This window comes from Dipodomys spectabilis, unplaced genomic scaffold (assembly GCF_019054845.1).
Source record: "Dipodomys spectabilis isolate Male_0828 unplaced genomic scaffold, ASM1905484v1 ptg000145l, whole genome shotgun sequence".
NCBI classification, from domain to species: Eukaryota; Metazoa; Chordata; class Mammalia; order Rodentia; family Heteromyidae; genus Dipodomys; species Dipodomys spectabilis.
The window spans coordinates 4,161,432-4,181,581 of NW_024870822.1; the positions used below are offsets into that span (position 1 = coordinate 4,161,432).

Genomic DNA, 20,150 nt, shown 5'->3' on the forward strand with positions numbered 1-20,150 from the left:
CCCATCATGAAAGCTGGGATGACAAGGATGTCCCAATACTACTGTCCCAGAATGTGGTGATGTCTAGGACCATCTAAAATTGCTAGGATCACTTCTAAAGAATAATTCAGTGGAAAAGAAACTATTCTAAACAGTATGGTGTTACATAAATATTAATAGTTTAAGACAGGCCTGAACTTTCAGCCACTGTTTAAAAAAGATGAAAATGAATGGGATGAACTTCCATCAGGCATCTGTAGGGAAACATCAGAAAGCCACTGACATTTTCCTCTCTAACAACGCATAGAACATGTTGGGTTCATCAGGGGAAAGATAAGAGGCTACAAACTTGCCAATCCAAATTAATTTAGTGACTTGGGAAATTGGCTGTATTTTAGAAAATGATGTGGGTGATTTGATAACAGCATATGACACTTACTGATCTCATTTTACCTTTGTATTGGCCAAACAATTCCTGAAGTTAACTGGCAGTTCAAAGGATGGGGGAAGAAGGGTAAAGCTAAAAATCTGAAGTTTTAGCTAACACTAAGTCACTATCTCCTGGCAGTAATAAAGTCAGAACATCCCTGAATATGGAGGGATGAGGGAGAATGATGAAGGGAGTGACATCGGTCAAGATGGTCGTACTCATAAACTTATTTGTTGAATGTTAACTCCTTTGTACACCTTCTTAAAGATAATAAAAATATAATAAAAAAGAAAATTCCTGAATGTGATTACAAACAAGGGGTAAAATTGTTTCAAACATAAGCTTTTATATAGCTCAAAGTTTGACTTAAAAGGTAGCCAGCACACATGTGCATATGCAAACACTCAATAGATCCAGGCTCCATCTATCACTACTTTTATGGGTACCCAACAACTCCTGGGTGTTGGCAGTGAAGACAGTGATGGGCTAGCACAATATAGGACTTCTGTTGTAAAGCAAAATTTCTTCTAGAAATTGCAATAGTGAAGTTCATAGGTCATCAGCCAGAACTTTTGAAAGCATGGTTAATGTTTTGTGTGTCAAGTTCCATTACATGGATTCTCAACTATCCCCTAGTAATTCATGTCCCTGAATCACTACCTTTTGTCATAGGTTTGCTAATTCCATGGTTTTTAAGTAGCTTTCTTCTTAAGATACACTATTAGAAGCTAAAGAAGACTGGCACTGAATCCTATTCCATAAAATATTATTAGACTCTATTCTTTTTTCTACCAGAACATTCCTGCATTACTCAACCCCTAATCCTTATGCATACATAAAACCTATTGGATTGAGAAAAGGGCTATGTAGCTTGTTGGATATGTCCAGTACAATACTCAAGATTTTTCTTTGGATGTCTAAATAAATCCCGAAAAACAGGGATTCTCAAACTCCTTTGACAACTAAATATCTGTTTGTTTTTTTTTCTACTTTAGAAATATTCAAGGCTGTGAAAGTAGTTAAATCACTATGGTTGTACCACAGCTTTATAAATATTACTGGCCTTTTTTTTCTCAAATAAGAGTTTACTTTATTCCAAGTAAGATAACCATCTATCAGAAGGAGAAATGAAAGAAGAGCAATTTTTCTTCTTGTCTATCTACATAGTCCTATTTGTGAGACATGAGGTTGTTTTAGAAAACCTGGGCTGTTTTACATAGTAGAAATAATAAGTGCATCAGAAGCCTTCCTCAAGTTACTCTGAGTTTGAAAATAGAAGTAGGGAAGTTGTAGAATTCAAAGAGACCCCATGAGCTACTGACTTTCCATCAAAAAGTACAGATGATGCCATCCCCTGACAGAGCAAGGAAGAGAATGTGGGGTGAGGGAGGAACAACTGGATTTATCACCAAGCTTGGTAGAAAACCAAGATTCCAAAGATCTTTCCACTTGTCAAGCTTTCTTTCCAGACTCTACTATTCTGTACTACTATGAAATCACTTTCCACAATTCATTTCTGTAAATACACATAACTCACCCAGATGGAATCTCTGGGAATCTTTCACAAAAACAAAAAACAAAAAAACCCACTGGACTGCAGATCTACTTTGTCAATGTTTTGACCTTTAGGGGAACCTAACAAGTTGACATTTCTCTTCCAAGTATAAACTATGTACAGATTTGGTCCCTTTTCAGGCTTTGCAGATAAATTACTCCATAGAGGCAGAAGATATGGCCATTGTCTAAACAAGGTCTTGCCTAGTTTCTGGAATGTCTTCACTAACTCATGTAAACCAGAACAGCTGTCCATCATCCTTCTTACTTGTGCTTGCAGAATGTGGGTTCTCCTCTTCGTCCTGATGTTCATGGTGAATGAGAGGAGGCTGTAGTTCCATGGTCTGGTTTTCTTCTTGAACACTGGTGCTGGTTCTGTCTATATCTGTTTTGATTATGTTAAATATACTGTAACTTTTTAATCAACCAGCCTTAAATGATTCTTTTCTTCTATTAAAGTACATGCTAACAACTGTCTGTCTAAATCCTACCTCTGAAAACCAACTCTCAATAGGCCTGGGTGGTTTCACTAATCTTTCCCCAAGAGCAAATGAGTAGGCATGAAAGTTCATCCTGATTACTTGTCTCTTTCAGACACAGTACCACAAGCCATTCAAATGTATTCATTTTGATAACAAAGCACCATTAAAATACCTTGTGCCCAGACAGTATGATTAATAAATGACTCCTACATGGAACCAAATATCCTCAGGAAATCTGACTGAGAATTTATGATAAGACATTAACTAAATCTCTGTTTCCTCAGAGACATCATAGGCTTTGAGAGGGAAAGACCTTCAATGAAATGTGCATAAGCCATTACCAGTCATCCTTGTGGTTGTCTGAAGTAGTACTTCTGGAATTGAATGGCTTGGCCTCCATTGGGTGGGATCCTGGCTCTGTTTTGGAGTGGTTGAAACTGTGATAATGATGATTGAAGTAATTAGGAAAATGTTATTTCTTGAGCCTCCAATCACACTTTCCACACATTCCTCTTTTCCAAAGTCTACACCAGTCATCTATACGAGGTGTATAGATGGTTGCATGGTAATGGAAGGAAAGGAGAGAGTGCCTCCAGCTTGATTCCCCATCATTTTAAGCATCTCATTGTCCTTTGCATTCTGTCACAGGATATCTTGAATTCAGAACATGAGATCTTCTGGAGAAAGCCACTAAAGAGACCATGACAGCAGGAAGAACAGCTTTGAGAAAACACCAGCCCTCCACCAGTACTAGCAGAAGACACTCACAGCTTTGCCCATCCATGCAGACTAGGGTCCCCTGTATTTGAACCCAAGGCATTGTTGGGACCACTAGCTGTAGACAGATCTTCAGGCCAAATAGATTGATAACTGAAAGTTACATCACGACGATCACAATTTTGTTAATAATTTTAGTCAAGAAAATTCTAAGCAGCCAGAGCTTTCCTGTAGATAATTCTGAGAAAGAATCTCTACCTAGAAGAACTTTGAGCTGTATATTCCAAACACATATGATATTCTCAACAAATATCAATATATCAGGAGCAAGCCATTCATAGCCAATGAGGGGGGGAGAACCAAGATGCATACACTCAACAGAAAAAGGCCAGCAATAACCAACACCATCAGACTAGTTAGCCAAATAAACAAACAAATGAATAAATACAATAATAATAAAGTATTCATCCACCAGTGTTTTGATATTGACTCCTACAATGTAAGGACCAGAACAAGAGATCAAGACAAAAAATCAGAACCAATATCTTTCATTGAAAAGGTTCTTTGCAAATCTATCCTTGTTCAAGCTTTATTTTCATAATCAAATAGTAGAAAACCACTGTAGAATGGTTTTAGAATTCAAATTTACAATCATTAACCACGTTCTTAATAAGTGTAAATACACAATAGCTAATCCACCCTGCCAAAAGAAAGAGGTCATCTTGTTAATGATTATAGACATTGACACTAAACAGAAAAATGAATTGAAACTGGAAAATATAGAAATGAAAAATTCATGGGAAGTTTTGGCCTTGGAGCCTGACCACACAACTCATTTGCAGGTTGGTCTTTTAGAGTTGGTATTTAAGAGAATTTAATTTCTCAAGTGTCAAGAATACATCTTTACTGATAGGTCAAACTACAGTGCTAGATCAGATCACATCCTGAATCCAGGAAGGAGACAGTGCAGTAGTAAAGTTCTAGTGGCTTGGTTATTTAATTTTCTTTCTGAAGTTACTAAAAAAAGAGTGTAAACTAAGCTCTAAAGAGGGGTCCAAGAACAGCTTAAAATTTGTATATAAACATCAGATTCATCTTGAATATTTGTTGTATATATTCAGATGTCTTGAATGTCTAAGGCATTTGATATCTTTTAGGTATCTTTCTCTCTGGGTGCTGTTCATCTGGGGATGGAATTCTCAGGCTTCAATGTGACAGAATATCTTAACCTGAAGTGACTCATATAGCACCTCAAGTGCCTTTCCTCAAGCAGTGATTCACTATATAGCAAAATCTTGGGTCATTATAGGGGTATTTTGTGTGTTTGTTTGGGTTTTGTACTGGCTTTCTTGCTTATGAATGGCGTTCTACCACTTGAGCCATGCTTCCAGAGCCATGCCTCCTTGCTGACTGATTAGAGAGGGTGTCGCATATACTTTTGTGCCCAGGTGGCTTTCAACAACACTTTTTCGGGGCTCAGGCTTTTGAGAAGCTAGGATTACAAGCATGAGCCACAAACATCTGGCTTTCTTATGATTATGTGTAGGGAACTATTAGCTGAAGGAATATTAGACCAGTTTATATGTTTTTTTAAGGGATATTTTTCAGCCCAACTTCCACCCCACAATTCTCAAAAAGTTTTATAGTTGCCTCAAATTTGCGTACTATAGTGGTTTTACTCTGCTTTTTTTTTTTTTTGCTAGTCCTGGGGCTTGAACTCTGGGCTTGGACTTGTCCCCAAGCCTCTTTGTAATCAAGGCAAGCACTTTACCACTTGAGACATGGCACCACTTCCAGCTTTTTCTAACTAATTTATTGGAGATAAGGGTCCCACAGACTTTCCTGCCTGGGCTGGCTTTGAATTGTGATCCTCAGTTCTCAGCTTCCTGAGTAGCTAGGATTACAGGCATGCCCAGCTCCCTCTGATTTAGTAATTAGTACTGCCTCAATGCTGAGGTGACCTTCACTGTACTTGTCAATGTCTTCTTCTTAAATTGGTTACTGCAGGTGTGTTAAAACTCTGGGTTTGGATCTCAACGAGCTTTTGATGAACTAAAGCAATTCTTGCATTCTGGCTTCAATGATTTAAGCTACTCCAGAGCCTTTAAAAAAAAGCTTTCAATGCAGGATGACCTACACCTTTTCATTAATACCTTCCAAATCATGTTCTTCAAGTCTCTTCCTCCAACAGCTCATATGAGCTTTATGAAGGCAAAACTCTGGCCTTTTCCATCTGGCTCAGCAGGTGCATAATGAATATTCATTGTAGTATTTTACTATTCCATTCCCTGACAACACTTGATAATTCAAAGAGGCTTTCCAGCTGGAAATGCCAATTGATAAGGAAAAAGGAAGAACATACATCACGTAAAAATTTGAGAGATATTTCCCCCATATCTCTTCCAAATATGTTTTGACTTTCATTCAAACAATTTTTTTATTTCTTCCTTCACCATATCATCCAGGTATAAACTAAGAGAGAGACTGAAGGCCTGAAGGCCGCTCATTTTTCTCATTAGTTATTTCTCATGAGAGCTACTTTTAGGTGTCACTTAGATTGGATAACTCTAAGTGTATAAATGGTTTGACTGTAATTCATTATTCTTACTGGTGCTGGTGATAAAATCTTCATCATCATCAATGCCTGATCCAGAAAAACTGATGTGTTTGTCTCTTTCATCTTCATTTTCTTCATTTGGCTCCCAGCCTGCTGACATGGTATTTGACTCCGTACCTGTTGTGGTGACTTGCATTAGTAGTTGAGCTAGAAGCCAAGCAACCCATCGGATAAAGGAAAACGTCAGGTACAAGAGATGTCACGGATTTCCCAAGAGCTTAAGAAGAGAGTGAGAGAATTCACTTGTATACCTTAAGTTCTTAGGTCTTTGTCTCTGAAGCTAATATAGAAATCTCAAAACAATTGGCTATAATCTTTACAACTGAGCATGCTCTATAAGGATGCTAAAAAGTAAATATGGGCATAGCCTACCAAAGAAATAAAAGCAAAACAAAACAAAAATAGCCAATTCAAATTCTCCCATACTTTCAAATACATTTTTTAGTAGCTTATTAAGCATATTCTATTAAAGCTAGGATATCAAGAAGAGAATAGGAATGTTTAATACATCCATATTTTCTTTGTCAAAATCCTTCAGAGAATCCTTGAGGTCTAACCTAAATTAGAGTTGATATCAGCATTTATACCAATTTGTTAATCCCTTTAAAATCTTCTTTAGCATCAGATTACTATAGCTCTAGTGCAAATGCAATGCTGTTAATCATTCCAGGCATTATTAGACAACCAAAACAGCTGATAAAAGTAGACTACCGTTTAGATTTTCAAGACTTCTTGTTCCTTTTTTTGGTATAATCATAAAAGCAAGCGGTGGAAATCTTCTATCTCTTCTTAGCGGTTACTGCAGAAAATGTGTCTTTACTAAAAAGAGATTTTTAACTTTTGAATGTGATTCAAGCTACTTTATAGAATGACTATTTGTTTTCCATACTGTTAATATTCACCTAGGAATAATTTCAGTAATGGAATTTTTTTATTTTATTAGCTATAGCTATGCTATTTTATTTTCTTATTAAAGTCAAAAGCTTTTTTTTTTTGAGACTTTGGTCATTTTAAAATATGTAGGAATGCTCTTTCAGAGTTGAAAGTTTTCTCTGTCTCAAGAAAGACCTGCCCCCATTTCCCAGTTTTCAAATTAACCCTCTGGGGCATCCTATGATCCCATGGAGTAGAAATATAAAACTTCATGTTAGTGCCATATAATGAAATACACAGCTCTTACAGCAGAATTATTCCAAATCGTCACAGACATCTGAGACCAGAATGGACTTTCAATGTTAACAACATCCTATAGGCTAACAAGAATTTAATTGAAGACTGGCAAGAAATATATAAGATAACCATAACTCATTACCAGGCATTTTTGTTGCTGCAGGAAGATGATTCTTGGACTCTGATGGTTGAAACAACCATGAAAGCCAGTGATGGGCTTCTTGCCTCTCAGTTGTTCTGTCAGGAGTTGCACCTCTAGTGCTCACCAAGGCTGTTGTAACCATGATTGAATTGAGGGTTGAAAGGTTAATTATCAGTTCCTAAGAAATAGCACTAGAAATGCTTTTACTCCTTCACTTTTCAAGAGATTCGTCCATATTCAATGTAGATGGTGAAAAGAAAGAGAGAAAGCAAAGACATGCCTCTTCTTTCAGAAGCTCAAGCTTGAGTTCATACGATGTCAGAGATAGAAGGACCTTAAATATCATCTGGCACATTCTTTAATCTTAAAGACAGAAAAGATGTGCTAGACTGAGCTTCTGACTTGTGTGAAGTCCGAAGGAAACAGAAAGTTATCAAAGAAATTATGAGCACTGTTTTTTATTTTGCATCTATAATGTAAAACAGTGATGATGTTTTTGTGTCTTTTCCTAGGAGAACAAATTAAGACCTATAGTAAGAATTTCATATATATGGATACTTTTCTAAATATTTGATTCTTAAAAAAAATAATCTGAACTATCCAACAATGAAGGATATTAATAAAAGGACTGATTAAGCTCTTCATTTAAGATCCTTTCTAGTTCTGAGCATTTATGATTTTAAAGCCTAGCTTTTTCTTAGAGGTCTAGCCCTTTGATTATCTACACAATCCATATTGGCCAACCAATATCATCCTCTGAGAATTCAGCGTATGATATTTCTGCCGGAAGTCACATGCACAATCCCAAACTGTGAGAAGAAAGCCACAGGAAGTAGAAGATTGAAGATACCTTCCTATTTTTCTCCAGTTAGATTCCAAATCCTCTAGCAACCTTACCCATAATCATTTTGCATATCAACTATAAACCAGGGAAGACAGATAGAGATAAAGTGACCCCAATGATTCTACTAATTAAGACCAGAAGTAAGAGTCCTGATTTGAAAACTTCTGAAGACTACCATTTCTGTTACCATCATGTTCACCAGAAGAATATTGTACTAGACCACCATGGGAGGACAAGTTTAAGCAAAGAAAGTGAGTGACATTTCTATTTTGAGTTACCAAGAAATCCCAGAAATGATTCAAGAATAGCCCCAAAGACCTTTCCTTTCACATGGTTTCTCTTATGAAGATAAATATTGTGAACAGTAAAAAAATAACACTTTTTAAATTTATAATCTCTCCTCACTTTCTACCCTCCTTATGATCTTAATCACTGTGATATGGTAACTTAACAAGATAACTACATGTTTCTTGCATGATTACTTATAAAAAAGAAAAGATACCATTTATTCAATATCTTGTACAATGAGCAAACATAAAGGGACATTTTCCATCTTTATTACTTCTCTTCTTAGGAAAGAATGCCTAGTTATTTTGAAATATGGCCATGTTGTCTGCCAACAAAAGGTAACAAATGGAGATATCCTTACAGCTTCCCATTAGTATAGACTCCTATCTTCTCATCTACTTAAATTCTCAAAATATCTAACAAGAATTGGGAGATACCAGCCAAACATCTACTTTACTTAGAGTATCAAGACAATTCCTATATCTTATGTAAAGGTTTGAAGTCATTAAACAAATGTCCTGAGTTTATACTTTTCAAGCATAAATCATATTACCAACTATGATCATTCAGTTAGCAAAAAGCAGGAGTGTGCCTCTTTTGATAGACATCTTTCTTGATGCTATCTATTAAGTGCATCTCCTAATCAAAGGCTCTAAAAGAGCTGGGTGCTGGTGGCTCACACCTGTCATCCTAGCTACTCAGGAAGCTAAGATCAGAGGATCATAATTTGAAGCCAGCCCAAGCAGGAAAAGTCCAGGAGACTCTTATCTCTAGTAAACTACTCTTATCTCTAGTAAAGCTGGAAGTGGCCCTTGGCTCGTGTGGTAGAGTGCTAAACTTGAGCACAAAAAGGCTCAGAGACAGAGCCAGCCCCTGAGTTCAAGCCCCAGGAACTGAAAAAAAAAAAAAAACACAAAAAGAAAGAAATATAATTCATATATGTAACTTCTAACAGGAAAATAGGGTATTTAGGAGAATCTGGTTGTGTCCCTAGATCCCTAGGCCTCTGTGATAAAATGGTACCAGACCCTATTCTCACTAAGGATGCTGAAGAGCATCTGTGGGAAATGTTGTCATAGTAACAGGTAACTTTCTTAACACTGAAAGGCCTGTGATTCAAGACAAATAAAAAGCAAAAGACATATAGTTTACCTGTGGTTGCTGTAGTTGTGAGCGCTTGAGTCTTAGGTTGTGAATTATCAAACCAAAACCACATCCAATTACTTTGTTTCTGAGCTGCTGCATGCTTGTTTGAGTGCACAGTGGAGGTAACTGGATCAATTATGAAAATATCATTTAGTGAGAATCTCTCTATGAAAACTTTCCTCTCCACTAGGTCAAGTATATTATCTGCATTTATTACAGAATGAAGATCAGAACAGAGAAATGGAGGCCTAGTTCCCAATCTCCTAGCACCAATGGTATCGATTCAATATATCTCAGTTTTCAAATTGAATTCCCTGAAACCATGACCAAAGAAAAATCAAGCACAAATTAATTCTGTGATGGAAGAGATACACTACTTTCTTGACGGGGGATTTTAATTAAGCCATGAGCTGAAGTTCTGCTACACCACCTAAAATAAACTTGTTTTCATTCAGCTATCTTGGAGGGTCATTGGGGATATGATTTTATGTATTTTCTGGCCATGTCTAGCATTCTATCCAGTTTACTTGGAAAAGTTGGAATTTTAAAGTTCCACCCATACCCATCAAACCCAAGCAAACATTAAATATGACTAAGAACTTTGCAAAGGGTGTGTTGAAAGTGTAGAAGATTCATTTTACTGAAGTATTCATCTATAACTTTCTGTCACTTTTGATTATAGTTCAGTATAAGTTTCCAGAAAAGAAACAAAATTGCCAAGGTTAAAATAAATATTGAATCTATTCAAGTTAGAGAACAGGTATTATATAATGTCATTTTGTCATGTAAAACTCTCATTTGACTTTCAAGTTGGACTTGAATCTTCACTGTTTCCCTACAGAAACAGAATGGCAAAAATAAAAAACAGAGAGAGATCCGCATAAATATCTAAACCAGCTGAGACTGATGTAAACAAAAACATTTTAAGCCATGCACCCCTTTGAAAATCTCATCTAAGTTATGGTCTCTCTCCTCAAGAGCTATCCTACATAGAAACACTCTTAATACTTTGCACATTATTTCAGGTGGTTCTTGAATTATCTAATAAAGCCTACTGAAAGTCCATAAGCTCCAGGTAGAAACCTTTAACATTACACATACCAAAATCCAAATGGTCTATGTTATAAAGAACCCCATTAGTTCAGAACAGAGAGCAGAAAAATAAGAACCAATTTCACACCTGATGCCACATTAAACTTGAGCATCCCCTTGAAAGGCCACAGGCACCTTATACTTTTATCTCAAAAACTTTATTGAAGATCTATAGCTCTTAACACTCTCTCCCTTCAGAACACTAGGGTAAAATAACGCAACAGAAAAGAAACATCCAAGAGCAAAAGACGTTATTGCTGTTTTCCTAAAAGGAGTAGTATGAAAGAAAGAAAAAAAAAAAGCAAAAAGCTACAGTCTAGCCAGCAGAGTTTCCGATTTGCCCCACCCAAGTAGGCCACGCCAGGAGGAAAAAAAAAAAAAATCATTTGACACCCAGAAGACAAGGAAATAGAGAGTTCCAAGGCAGGAGTCTGCTTCCTGAATTAGTTTAGACTTCTTGATTCCAGAGATTTCCAGATCACCAATAGGAAGGAGCTGACGACACCGTTCCAGCAGGGTTCTTACAAAAATAACATTTATAATAAACAGCTAGAGGGAATTCCAAACCTACACAGATGGCTGCTCCCACTAGCTTTCCCTGTTACCACCCACTAAGGACCCTGAAGGAAGGAATGAGCCAGTACAGCCAAAGATGGACTGTGTCCATACAGTTAGCCAGCCCTCCTCTTGACCTCTGCCCTACCACAAGTGTTAGGGAGGACTTGAAATCACTCCCCTGCACTATATTCCAACTCTCACTGATTGTGATAAGGCCTAGGGAATCTTCCTCACCGGACACAAAAGATTCTACTCAGAAAACTATCAATTCTATTATGTCATATGCTATGTTTAAGTTGCCCTCTGATTATTTTGTTTGTTTGGGTTTGTTTTTACATTCTGTGCATGAATAAATTTACTTCATGCTAACTTATTGAATCTTATTGCACTTTATTAACTTCCCCCTCTCCCTATTTAGTCCTGGACTAAATAGGGCAACTTAGTCTTTGTCCTCCTTAACTACTAAAAGTAACTTAGTTAAGTGCTCTGTAAAAGGGAAATTGTAATTCATTCAAATATAGATTAAGTAAATGCAAATTTCACTCATCCTTACTTCTCTTCAAAATTCTTTTAAAAGTGCTTACTATTTAGCAGGTGTTAGTGGCTTTATGCCTGTAATCCTAGTTACTCAGGAAGCTGAGATCTGAGGATTGTGGTTTGAAGCCAGCACAGGCAGCAAAGTCTGTGAGACTCTTATCTCCAACCCACTACTCAGAAAAAGCTGGAAGTAGTGCTGTGGCAAAAGTGGTATAGTGCTAGTTTTGAGCAAAAGCAGCTCAGGGACAGCACCCAGGCCCTAAGTTCAAGCTCCAGGACCAGAATACACCCCCCCCCCCAAATTGCTTACTATTAGAATCCTAAGCATCAAAATAGATCTGGCACATAGTAGATCTTTAAAATATATTTGCTGACTGACTGACTTAGACAGGGAGGTAAAGTTCTTGAAGATGTTTTAAGGATGCTAACGAAATGTGCTAATTCCTAAAACACTCTGCTTTATATACACTACGAGATGGGGAGCAGTGGGGAGAGTTTAACTTCATCCAGTTCTCATAAGATGTACTTTTGTCAAGATTTTCGTCTATGGTGGGAAATAGGATTTTAAGTCAGACCTGTCTGCTTCCTGCTGAGACCAGTAATTATTGTGTTTGCCAACATCTGACAAAATTACTCATCCTAATGATCAGCACTATGATTGTGTTAAAAGAGCGAGGAACCTACAAAGTAGTCAGGAGCCAGCAGCACTGCCCAACTTGTTGTCCAATAGCCTCCCAAGAGAAATGCTGCCCACAAGACTTACAAACAAGGCAATGCAATCTCCAGAGGGCCAGTAACCTGGGAAAGCATGAGCACTTTAACCAGGTGTGGTTTTATTAACCAGGAATGATCAGAACTCCAGGTCAGAGCAAACTGCTAGCAGGAATTTTAAATACTGTGGAGCACACAACCTTAAATGAAATGAGATGTGCTATGGAGATTTCCCTAGCTTCTGGGTGACAAGGGATTAAAAAAGTGTCCCTCTGTGAATATTCACACACCAGTAGATTTTAGTCTAGAAACCAGAGTTCTACTCCCCAGGAGCTGCAGCCAGAAGAAGAGAAAATCCACACCGTCCTAGGAAATCCACTCAGATATTGGTGCCTTTTTAGGGTATGAATAATCCTCTACAGAACAGCTGATCTGGAAACCTGTTTTAAAACAAACCCTAGAGGAAATGCAATCAGACAAGTGAAGGAGGTATAAGAGAAAGATTCAGCACTGTTCAAATAGAGTCTAGAGACTCAAACCCAAAGCAACCCAATGAAGTGTTTACATTTCACCAGTCTCTGAAGTAATGCATTAGTTCCATACACCAAGTGAGTGTTAATGACCTTCCCCGACAGACTACAAGTATAGACCTCTGGACTGATTTAATCAGTCCAGAAGAATCCTCCAGATACGTTTTCGTGGACCAAAATCAAACAAACTGTTTGGTTAAACTTGGTTAATGAACATGACTAAATAATACATACAACCAATAACCTGAGTATTCAGACCATAAAACAAAAAATACAAAGCTTGGTGGGAAAAGGAACCTGTGGCATGCAAGATATACTCTATAATCCCAATATTATGAAAACAATCTTACCAATGACAGATAAAAACCAGAAAGAGACAAGCAAAAATAAAAATTACTTCTGTGTCAAGCTATAATCATCACCATATCCTTAGGAACTAGAGAATAGAGTTCTTCTTTAAAAAACAAACAACAATAACAAAAAAATATTGCTCCTAATGTGGTACTTCTAATCCTAAGGCAAGAGAAAGACTTGTAGATGAAAACCACAAATGGAACATAGTAATGCACATAGTCAATGCACAGAGAGCAGAGATCATGAATAAGCGTCATCTTCCCAAATAACGTCACCTATGTGTAGGTATCTATAGATAGGAGAAAACCAACACTGGAGAATATGTCACATAGGAAGGACACAGATACCATGCCCAGAACGATACTAGAAAACACACAAAACTTGTTCCCCTTACTGGTAGCTGGGGTGCTCTTGTAGATGGAGGTGCTGTCTTGGTCTGGGCTTGGGTGAGTAACAGGAAGGTTGGTGGAGAAGATGTAGCTTTCCGGAGTCCCCTTCTCGCTGGGAGATCCACTGCTTATTTCTTCATCGATAGGGTTGGTAGGGTTGATGTCTTCTGGATTCGTCCTGTACTCCCCTTTCTTGCTGTATCGAGTGCCATCACGGTTGACAATAGCTTGGGGAGAGAGAAAGCACTTTCAGAACTTCACAGCTGACAGTTTTTTCCAGAATAGGACTCTATGGATTGTTATGTGAGATTTGGCTTTGAAAGTAATGAACATCTACCTATCTAGAGGTGAGATACAGTGGTTGGTATATGATTCTTAATCTCAGAAACAGGGAGAATCCCTGACTTTGAATGCAAGCTTCACGTAGCTCTCAACAAGAAAAATTTGTGGGCTTGTTTCCACCATTTATGAGGTGAAGAAACTCTCTTTGCTTAAGGTTGTGGTGAGCCTTATGTGGCACATCATAACTAATATGTTCAGCAGTGTTCAATATAAGTAAATGCTCAATAAATAATGATTCTCTACTGGCTTCCTTGTTTACCTTCTCAAATATATATAAACTTTATTGCTATTAATTCCTTCCATTTCCATAAAAGATTTGAAATATCAAACTAAAATGGAACTATGAATAAATCATAAATTTAATCACTACAGATGAAAACGGAAATGGATTCATCCCTACTGGTGAACATTGAATATCGGTTCAAAGAAAAATATGATTGACTTAGTCTATTTTATATTATTGTAACAAAATTTCTGATACCAGGCAAATTATAAAAAGTAGATTATTTGTGTAAATAGGCTGACTTATCTTAAAGTTCTGGTTCAGATTTTCTGTTTTCTCAACTACTGTATACATACTTCTGAGGATAATTAAGATGATTTAGTCTAGGCATGGTATAAATAATGCTAAAACACCTATCAGGAATTTCATACCTTTCACAACTATCAGTAATTCAATTATTATCAAATAGTAGTTTATCGATTGAAGCAAAATGCTTCCCATTTCCAGCACTTAATCCCCTTCTCTAACAGAACATGGCTCAGGGTCACAGCCTTAAGTAAAATGAAGTTAAAAATACCATTTACTTTTTCTTGCACTTCAGTTGATTTTTAAGATTGGCTTTTATCTACCATGTAAGATATTGCTTTTCATTTGTGGTTCCTTGAAAAAATATATATGTATTTTAATCCTCTGCTTAGATTATTCTATACATATTCTAGTTATTAGAAATGAGGAATGCCATATAGCCTATGTTTCTTTGGGTCTGGCTACTTCACTTAATATAATTTTTTCCAAGTCTTTCCATTTCTTTATAAATGGGGAAATGTCATTCTTTCTGATCATATAAAATGATGTTTTTCAAAATGAACTCCAAGAAATGGGAGAGGTTTTTCTACTGTACTGTTTTCAGTTATTTCTTTCTTTCTTTCTCTCCTGCCCCCTTTTAGTTTTAATCTCTGTGGTCACTGTTTTTTTTCTATACCATTTGCCTTGTATATGTTTCCTTGATTTGGGGAAGGGAAGGGAAATTATAGAAAAGAGGGGACAAAGGGTGAACCAATGCAACTGTGAAACTCACTAGACACTACGTTGGAAATGAACTTTACAACTTGGAGGGGGAGAAAGTCAGTGTAGGGGAAATGGGAGAAAATGAGGGAAGGGTAACAGTATTCAAAAAGAAATGTGTTCATTACCTTACTTATGTAACTGTAACCCCACTGTATATCACCTTTGTAATGAAATTAAAAAGTATATGTATATACATATGTATTTATTTTAAATATAAGAGAATGGGCCAATTATATGCAAACTATCAAGTGAATGTAATACAGTGGAATACACAGATATGGAGTACACAGATAAGAATGTGAAAGTGGTTTCCAAATGACTGAAGTTTGAGCAACTGTGCTTCCTGTGAGCCAGAGAGGTAAGGAGCCAATGGAGTAAAAGGGAAAGGAACCCTGAGTCACAACTAACCTTCCCTAGCCCCAGGGAAATGACTAACCTACTATTCAGACTTAGAGCTGGGAGAACACACCAGATGCCCACCCCAACAATGGAAAAAAGTCAAACAAGTTGGGAAGAGATACTTACTTATGGTAACTGGCCCATCAAAGGAATTGGGCAGGTCTGTGACTGAGGCACAATCTTCTTTGTCAAGTGGAGCTGTGGAGAAGGATAAAAGAAAGCAAAAAACAAAAACAGTATGAACAAAATCCATTCTCATTTGATTCTTTCTGTTTTCCTTTTCTTTTTCTTCCTTTTTTTTTTTTTTTTTGGTCTTTTCAGGGTTTTTGAGGGGGAGGAGGGATAGTATCAGAAACTCAAGACTTAATGCTTGATTAACATCTGCTTATCACCCAAGCCATACTACTCCCCTCCCCAATCCTTCTTGCTTCTTTCAGTTTGTTTTTGAGATGAAGGATGTGTTGGGAAAAGAGAGGCAGTTACTATGTATTTGTTGAATGAGTAGCACAGGGGAAAAAGGATCTGTTTTTCAGCTAAGCATACCTAAGAAAGTAACCTCCAAAATTCTCTGCAAATATGAGTAGGGTAAGAAGCAAGTAGATAAACCTGGGGTGGTGGTGCCATAGAAAAACTAGTTTGTACAAGGAGGTTCCTACTTATAATCCTAGTTCCTACTTATAATCCAGTGGTGAAGATTGGGAAGATTGCAGGTTGAGGCCAGTCTAGGCAAAAAGATTTCATGACCCTCCATAACCAATCAGCCAGGTGGTACACATCTGTGATCCTAGCTACCCAGGAGGTTGTGGGTAGGAGGTTGGCCCCAGCAAAAAATGCAAGATGCTGTGCTAAAAATAACTAAAGAAAAAAGAGGTAGATGTGTGGCTCAAATGGTTGAACACCTAACTGCCTAGCAAGAATGAGTTCAAAAACCAGTACTTCCATAAAAAGAAAAACAAAAGAAAGGAAGTTAAAGGTAGGGGTACTTGTTGATTCTTTTTCAGCTGTGTTCCACATGTATAAGCCCAGTTTATCTACAAAGGCAGGAAAAGATGAAGACAGTTCTCTTCCTGCTTCTAAGGAAGTCACAAAGTCATGGGGAAAATAATAACTAATATATATATATATATATGTATATATATATATATATATATATAAATTTGGTTGGTCACGGAGCCTGACTTCAGGCTAACATTCTAGCACTTTAAGCCACAGCTCCATTTCCAGTTTTCTAGTGGTTAATTGGGGAGTAAGCGTCTCACAGACTCCTCTGCCTAGGCTGGCTCTGAACTACAATCCTCACGTCTCAGCCTCCTGAGTAGCTAGGATTACAGGTATGAGCCATCAGCACCTGGCTATATTTATTTTTTGGGGGGGGTCTGGTCGTGGGGCCTGAACTCTGGGCCTAGGCGCTGTCCCTCAGCTCTTCAGCTCAAGGCGAGCACTCTACCACTTGAGCCACAGCGCCACTTCCAGCTTTTTGGTTTTTTTTTTTTTTTTTGCTTATGTGATACTGAGGAATCGAACCCAGGGCCTCAGGCATGCAAGGCAAGCACTCTACCACTGAGCCATCTTCCAAGCCCTTGGCTATCATATTTCTTTAGCTCTTTATAGTTTCTGCAGAAAACTCTCCAAAATGCTTTAACTTGAAAATAAAGACTATCATCAACCATGGGAGGTCTGGACAACTGCTTCTGATGTCCATGTGTTATGTATGCCCCCAAAGGGGAAGTGGATTATTGCTTCTTGGTACCAGGGGTGAAAGGTCCACCTGCGGTGAAACACCACAGGGACAGCGGTGCACAGGATGGCAGCACAAGTGGAGGTAAGTCGTAAGGGGGTGGAGAATGTTAGGGACACTAGGATAACTGTGTGAATGATGACAGTGTGTGTGCACCCAGGCCCCTTCATGCTCCAATTCACCTAAACCTCTATAAAGAAAGCAAGAATGCCAAGATGGATGGTGACCCAAATGTGCAATTAATAGATTCCTGTGCCAATGTCAGATCATAAGGCCTCATCAGACAGCTTTGCATTGTCCTTTAATGAGCTCTGTATTGTTGTGAGTGTCCCTGAGCCCAACGATTTGCTGGTGACCCAAAAACGGGGCTCCTGGTGGGCTATATTCTTGGCAACCCTGGCTTCTCTGCACCAAAATTGCCAAGAGAAACATGAATCATTCAGCCTAGCCACTGATGCCTGGACACCAGGTAGAAAGGTACCTTACTCCAGTATTTGTATTCCATAAACATTCTCAAATAGTTGTTGAATAAATGAGTGAATGGATGAGCAAACTAGTGCAAGTCATGCCCCAGAATTTTACCTTCTGAAAGCAGCTTTAAAAAAAAAAATGAACTTGGGGCTGGGAAGGTGGCTCAGTGGTAGAGTGCTTGTCTCGCATGCATGAGGCCCTGGGTTCGATTCCTCAGTACCACATAAGCAGAAAAAGCTGGAAGTAAAAAAAAAAAAAAAAGAAAAAGAAAAAGCTGGAAGTGGCGCTGTGGTTCAAGTGGTAGAGCAATGGCCTTGAGGGACAGCAGCCAGGCCCAGAGTTCAGCCCTCACGACAGACCAAAAAAAAAAAAAAGAACTTGAATTTGTTCATTGTCCTTCACACGGGAGTCACCAGGCTATAGAATGGCCTTAACAACTGAAAGATGTGGCAGGAAAAAAATATCACAAGTCCTTTTATACTTGTAAGCCACAGAAATACTGCTAAGATTTTAAACTGGCAGAAGATAGCTACTGTGGAGAGCTGGTGGCTCCTAGCTCTGCAAGAGGGTGGGATCTGGAAGTCATGGTCCAAAGTCAACCCAGGCAGACCAGTCAGTGGGACTCTTACCGCCAATCAACCAGCAAAAAGCCAGAAGTGGAGGTATGGTTCATGTGGTAGATCACCAGCTTTGGTGATCTAGGACAAGTGAGAGTACCAGGCTTCGAGTTCGAGCCCCAGTGGGGCGGGGGGGGGGGGGGTGAGTGGGACGGGGGGAGAGAGGAAGAAGAAAAAAAACCTATCTGCTAAGACCCAGTTGGCTTTTGTCCCTTTCAACCAGATGGAGGATGTAAGGTCCCACAACTGGACTTGACCATCTTGACTGTTCTCAAGATAGTTTGAGTTCAAGGATCTTTCTCAAAGATTCTTTTCATGGAACAGGAGATTTTGAAGACTGTTAGCTAAATTAAAACCCCATCATCTGATTCTAAGCCAAAGCCTTTAGTTTATTTATCCTTACCAATATCTGTCCCCTTTTCTACTTTATTTCCTGTCTTATTTCTTTAACAAGATTGTTCGTTCCACTAAGACAAAAATCTCAGCATATGATTCTTTTTTTCAGCCCCCATTTTGCCTAGCACATAAAACTGACCTGTAATTACTATCTTTAAAGAAAACTTATGAAAGAAGCCTTACCTACATTGAGTTGATGTGGAAAATGGAGAAAAGGAAAAACATTACTTTTAATAGTACTAGTTTAGTATAACATTTTAGTATGCAATACACCCTCAGTACTTTTCAAGATTTTCAACTGAATGACTTTCTCTTTAAGGGAGGAAAGTTAGTCAGAGCTGTTGAGCCAACCTCATGGGCAAAATTAAGAGCAGGAGAAAAGCCTCAGTAGCTGCTTTCCTGGATTGCTTCAACAGAGGCCATAGGACAACGTGAGCTGTTGCCTTTTTGAACTAAGGTCCTCAAAACCCTAACTCAAAGTGACACCAACTTGTAAAACAGGTGAGACAATATGAGAACACAATCACATGATTTATTGAGTACTTTCCCTAGACAAGAATCAGCAGGAGAAGCAAAAGCCGTGCACAGAGACTCTGAGAAGCAGGCAGAGTCATGCTAGGCTCTGTCACTTTTGTACTAAAATAAAGTCAGATCGCAGGCCACTTTATGCCTACTTCCTGATTCTTTTCACATGCTTTTGCTCATTAAAATATCATTAGAATGGACATCCTGGGTATGAACTATGCACAGTCTAGCCTTGAGTAGATTTTTACCTTTTGTGTTTATGTGTGTCAGTACTGTGGGTTGACTTCAGGGCCTGAGTGCTGTCCCTTACCTTTATTGCTCAAGCCTATCACTCTAGCCCTTGAGCCACAGCTTCACTTTTGGCTTATGGTGGTTAACTGGAGATAAGTTTCATGGACTTTTCTGCCCTGGCTGTGATCCTCAGATATCAGAATCTTGAGTGCTAGAATGACAGGCATGAGCCATGTTGTCGGATAGATGCTTACCCTTTTGATCAAACTCTGTTTATGTTCTTTCCTCCTATAATAGGGAGGAATAACTATCCCACAGTTCTCTTCTTGTTCTGTGTGTCTCTCCATATGCTTTGTGGTCTGTATGTATTTGGCATCATTCAGTGCCTTCACATACTCCATTTGAGTAGTCAGGCCCAACACTTCATTTTCTCCTGAAGTCCAAATTCCCTCTCTGACTTTTCACTCTGATTCTTATGGCATGTGGGTGGTTGACTCAGCTTAAAGGCCCTGATGTAGTCTTCCAAGGTCTTTGATGTCCCTTCTTTAGCTTAAAAATAAATTGTTTTTCTATTACACCAAAGAGTTAATGTCTCAAGTT

General features: G+C 38.2%; 1 protein-coding gene across 8 annotated transcripts in view; it reads right to left on the reverse strand.

The window, feature by feature from the left end:
- Positions 1-20,150, reverse strand: part of Cd44 (CD44 molecule (Indian blood group)) — an 85,567-nt gene that overhangs the window by 24,554 nt on the left and 40,863 nt on the right. For 3 of the 8 annotated variants that reach the window (XM_042691421.1, XM_042691420.1, XM_042691418.1), the window contains exons 4-5: positions 15,699-15,770; positions 13,546-13,767 (exon numbers count right to left, since the gene is read on the reverse strand). In XM_042691421.1, coding sequence (XP_042547355.1) covers positions 13,546-13,767; positions 15,699-15,770 — 294 coding nt within the window. Of the gene's footprint in view, positions 1-2,231; positions 2,349-2,786; positions 2,883-5,770; positions 5,897-7,091; positions 7,221-9,375; positions 9,496-13,545; positions 13,768-15,698; positions 15,771-20,150 lie in introns of all 8 variants that reach the window. The other 5 variants (XM_042691422.1, XM_042691416.1, XM_042691415.1 and 2 more) reach the window with 5 other exon arrangements.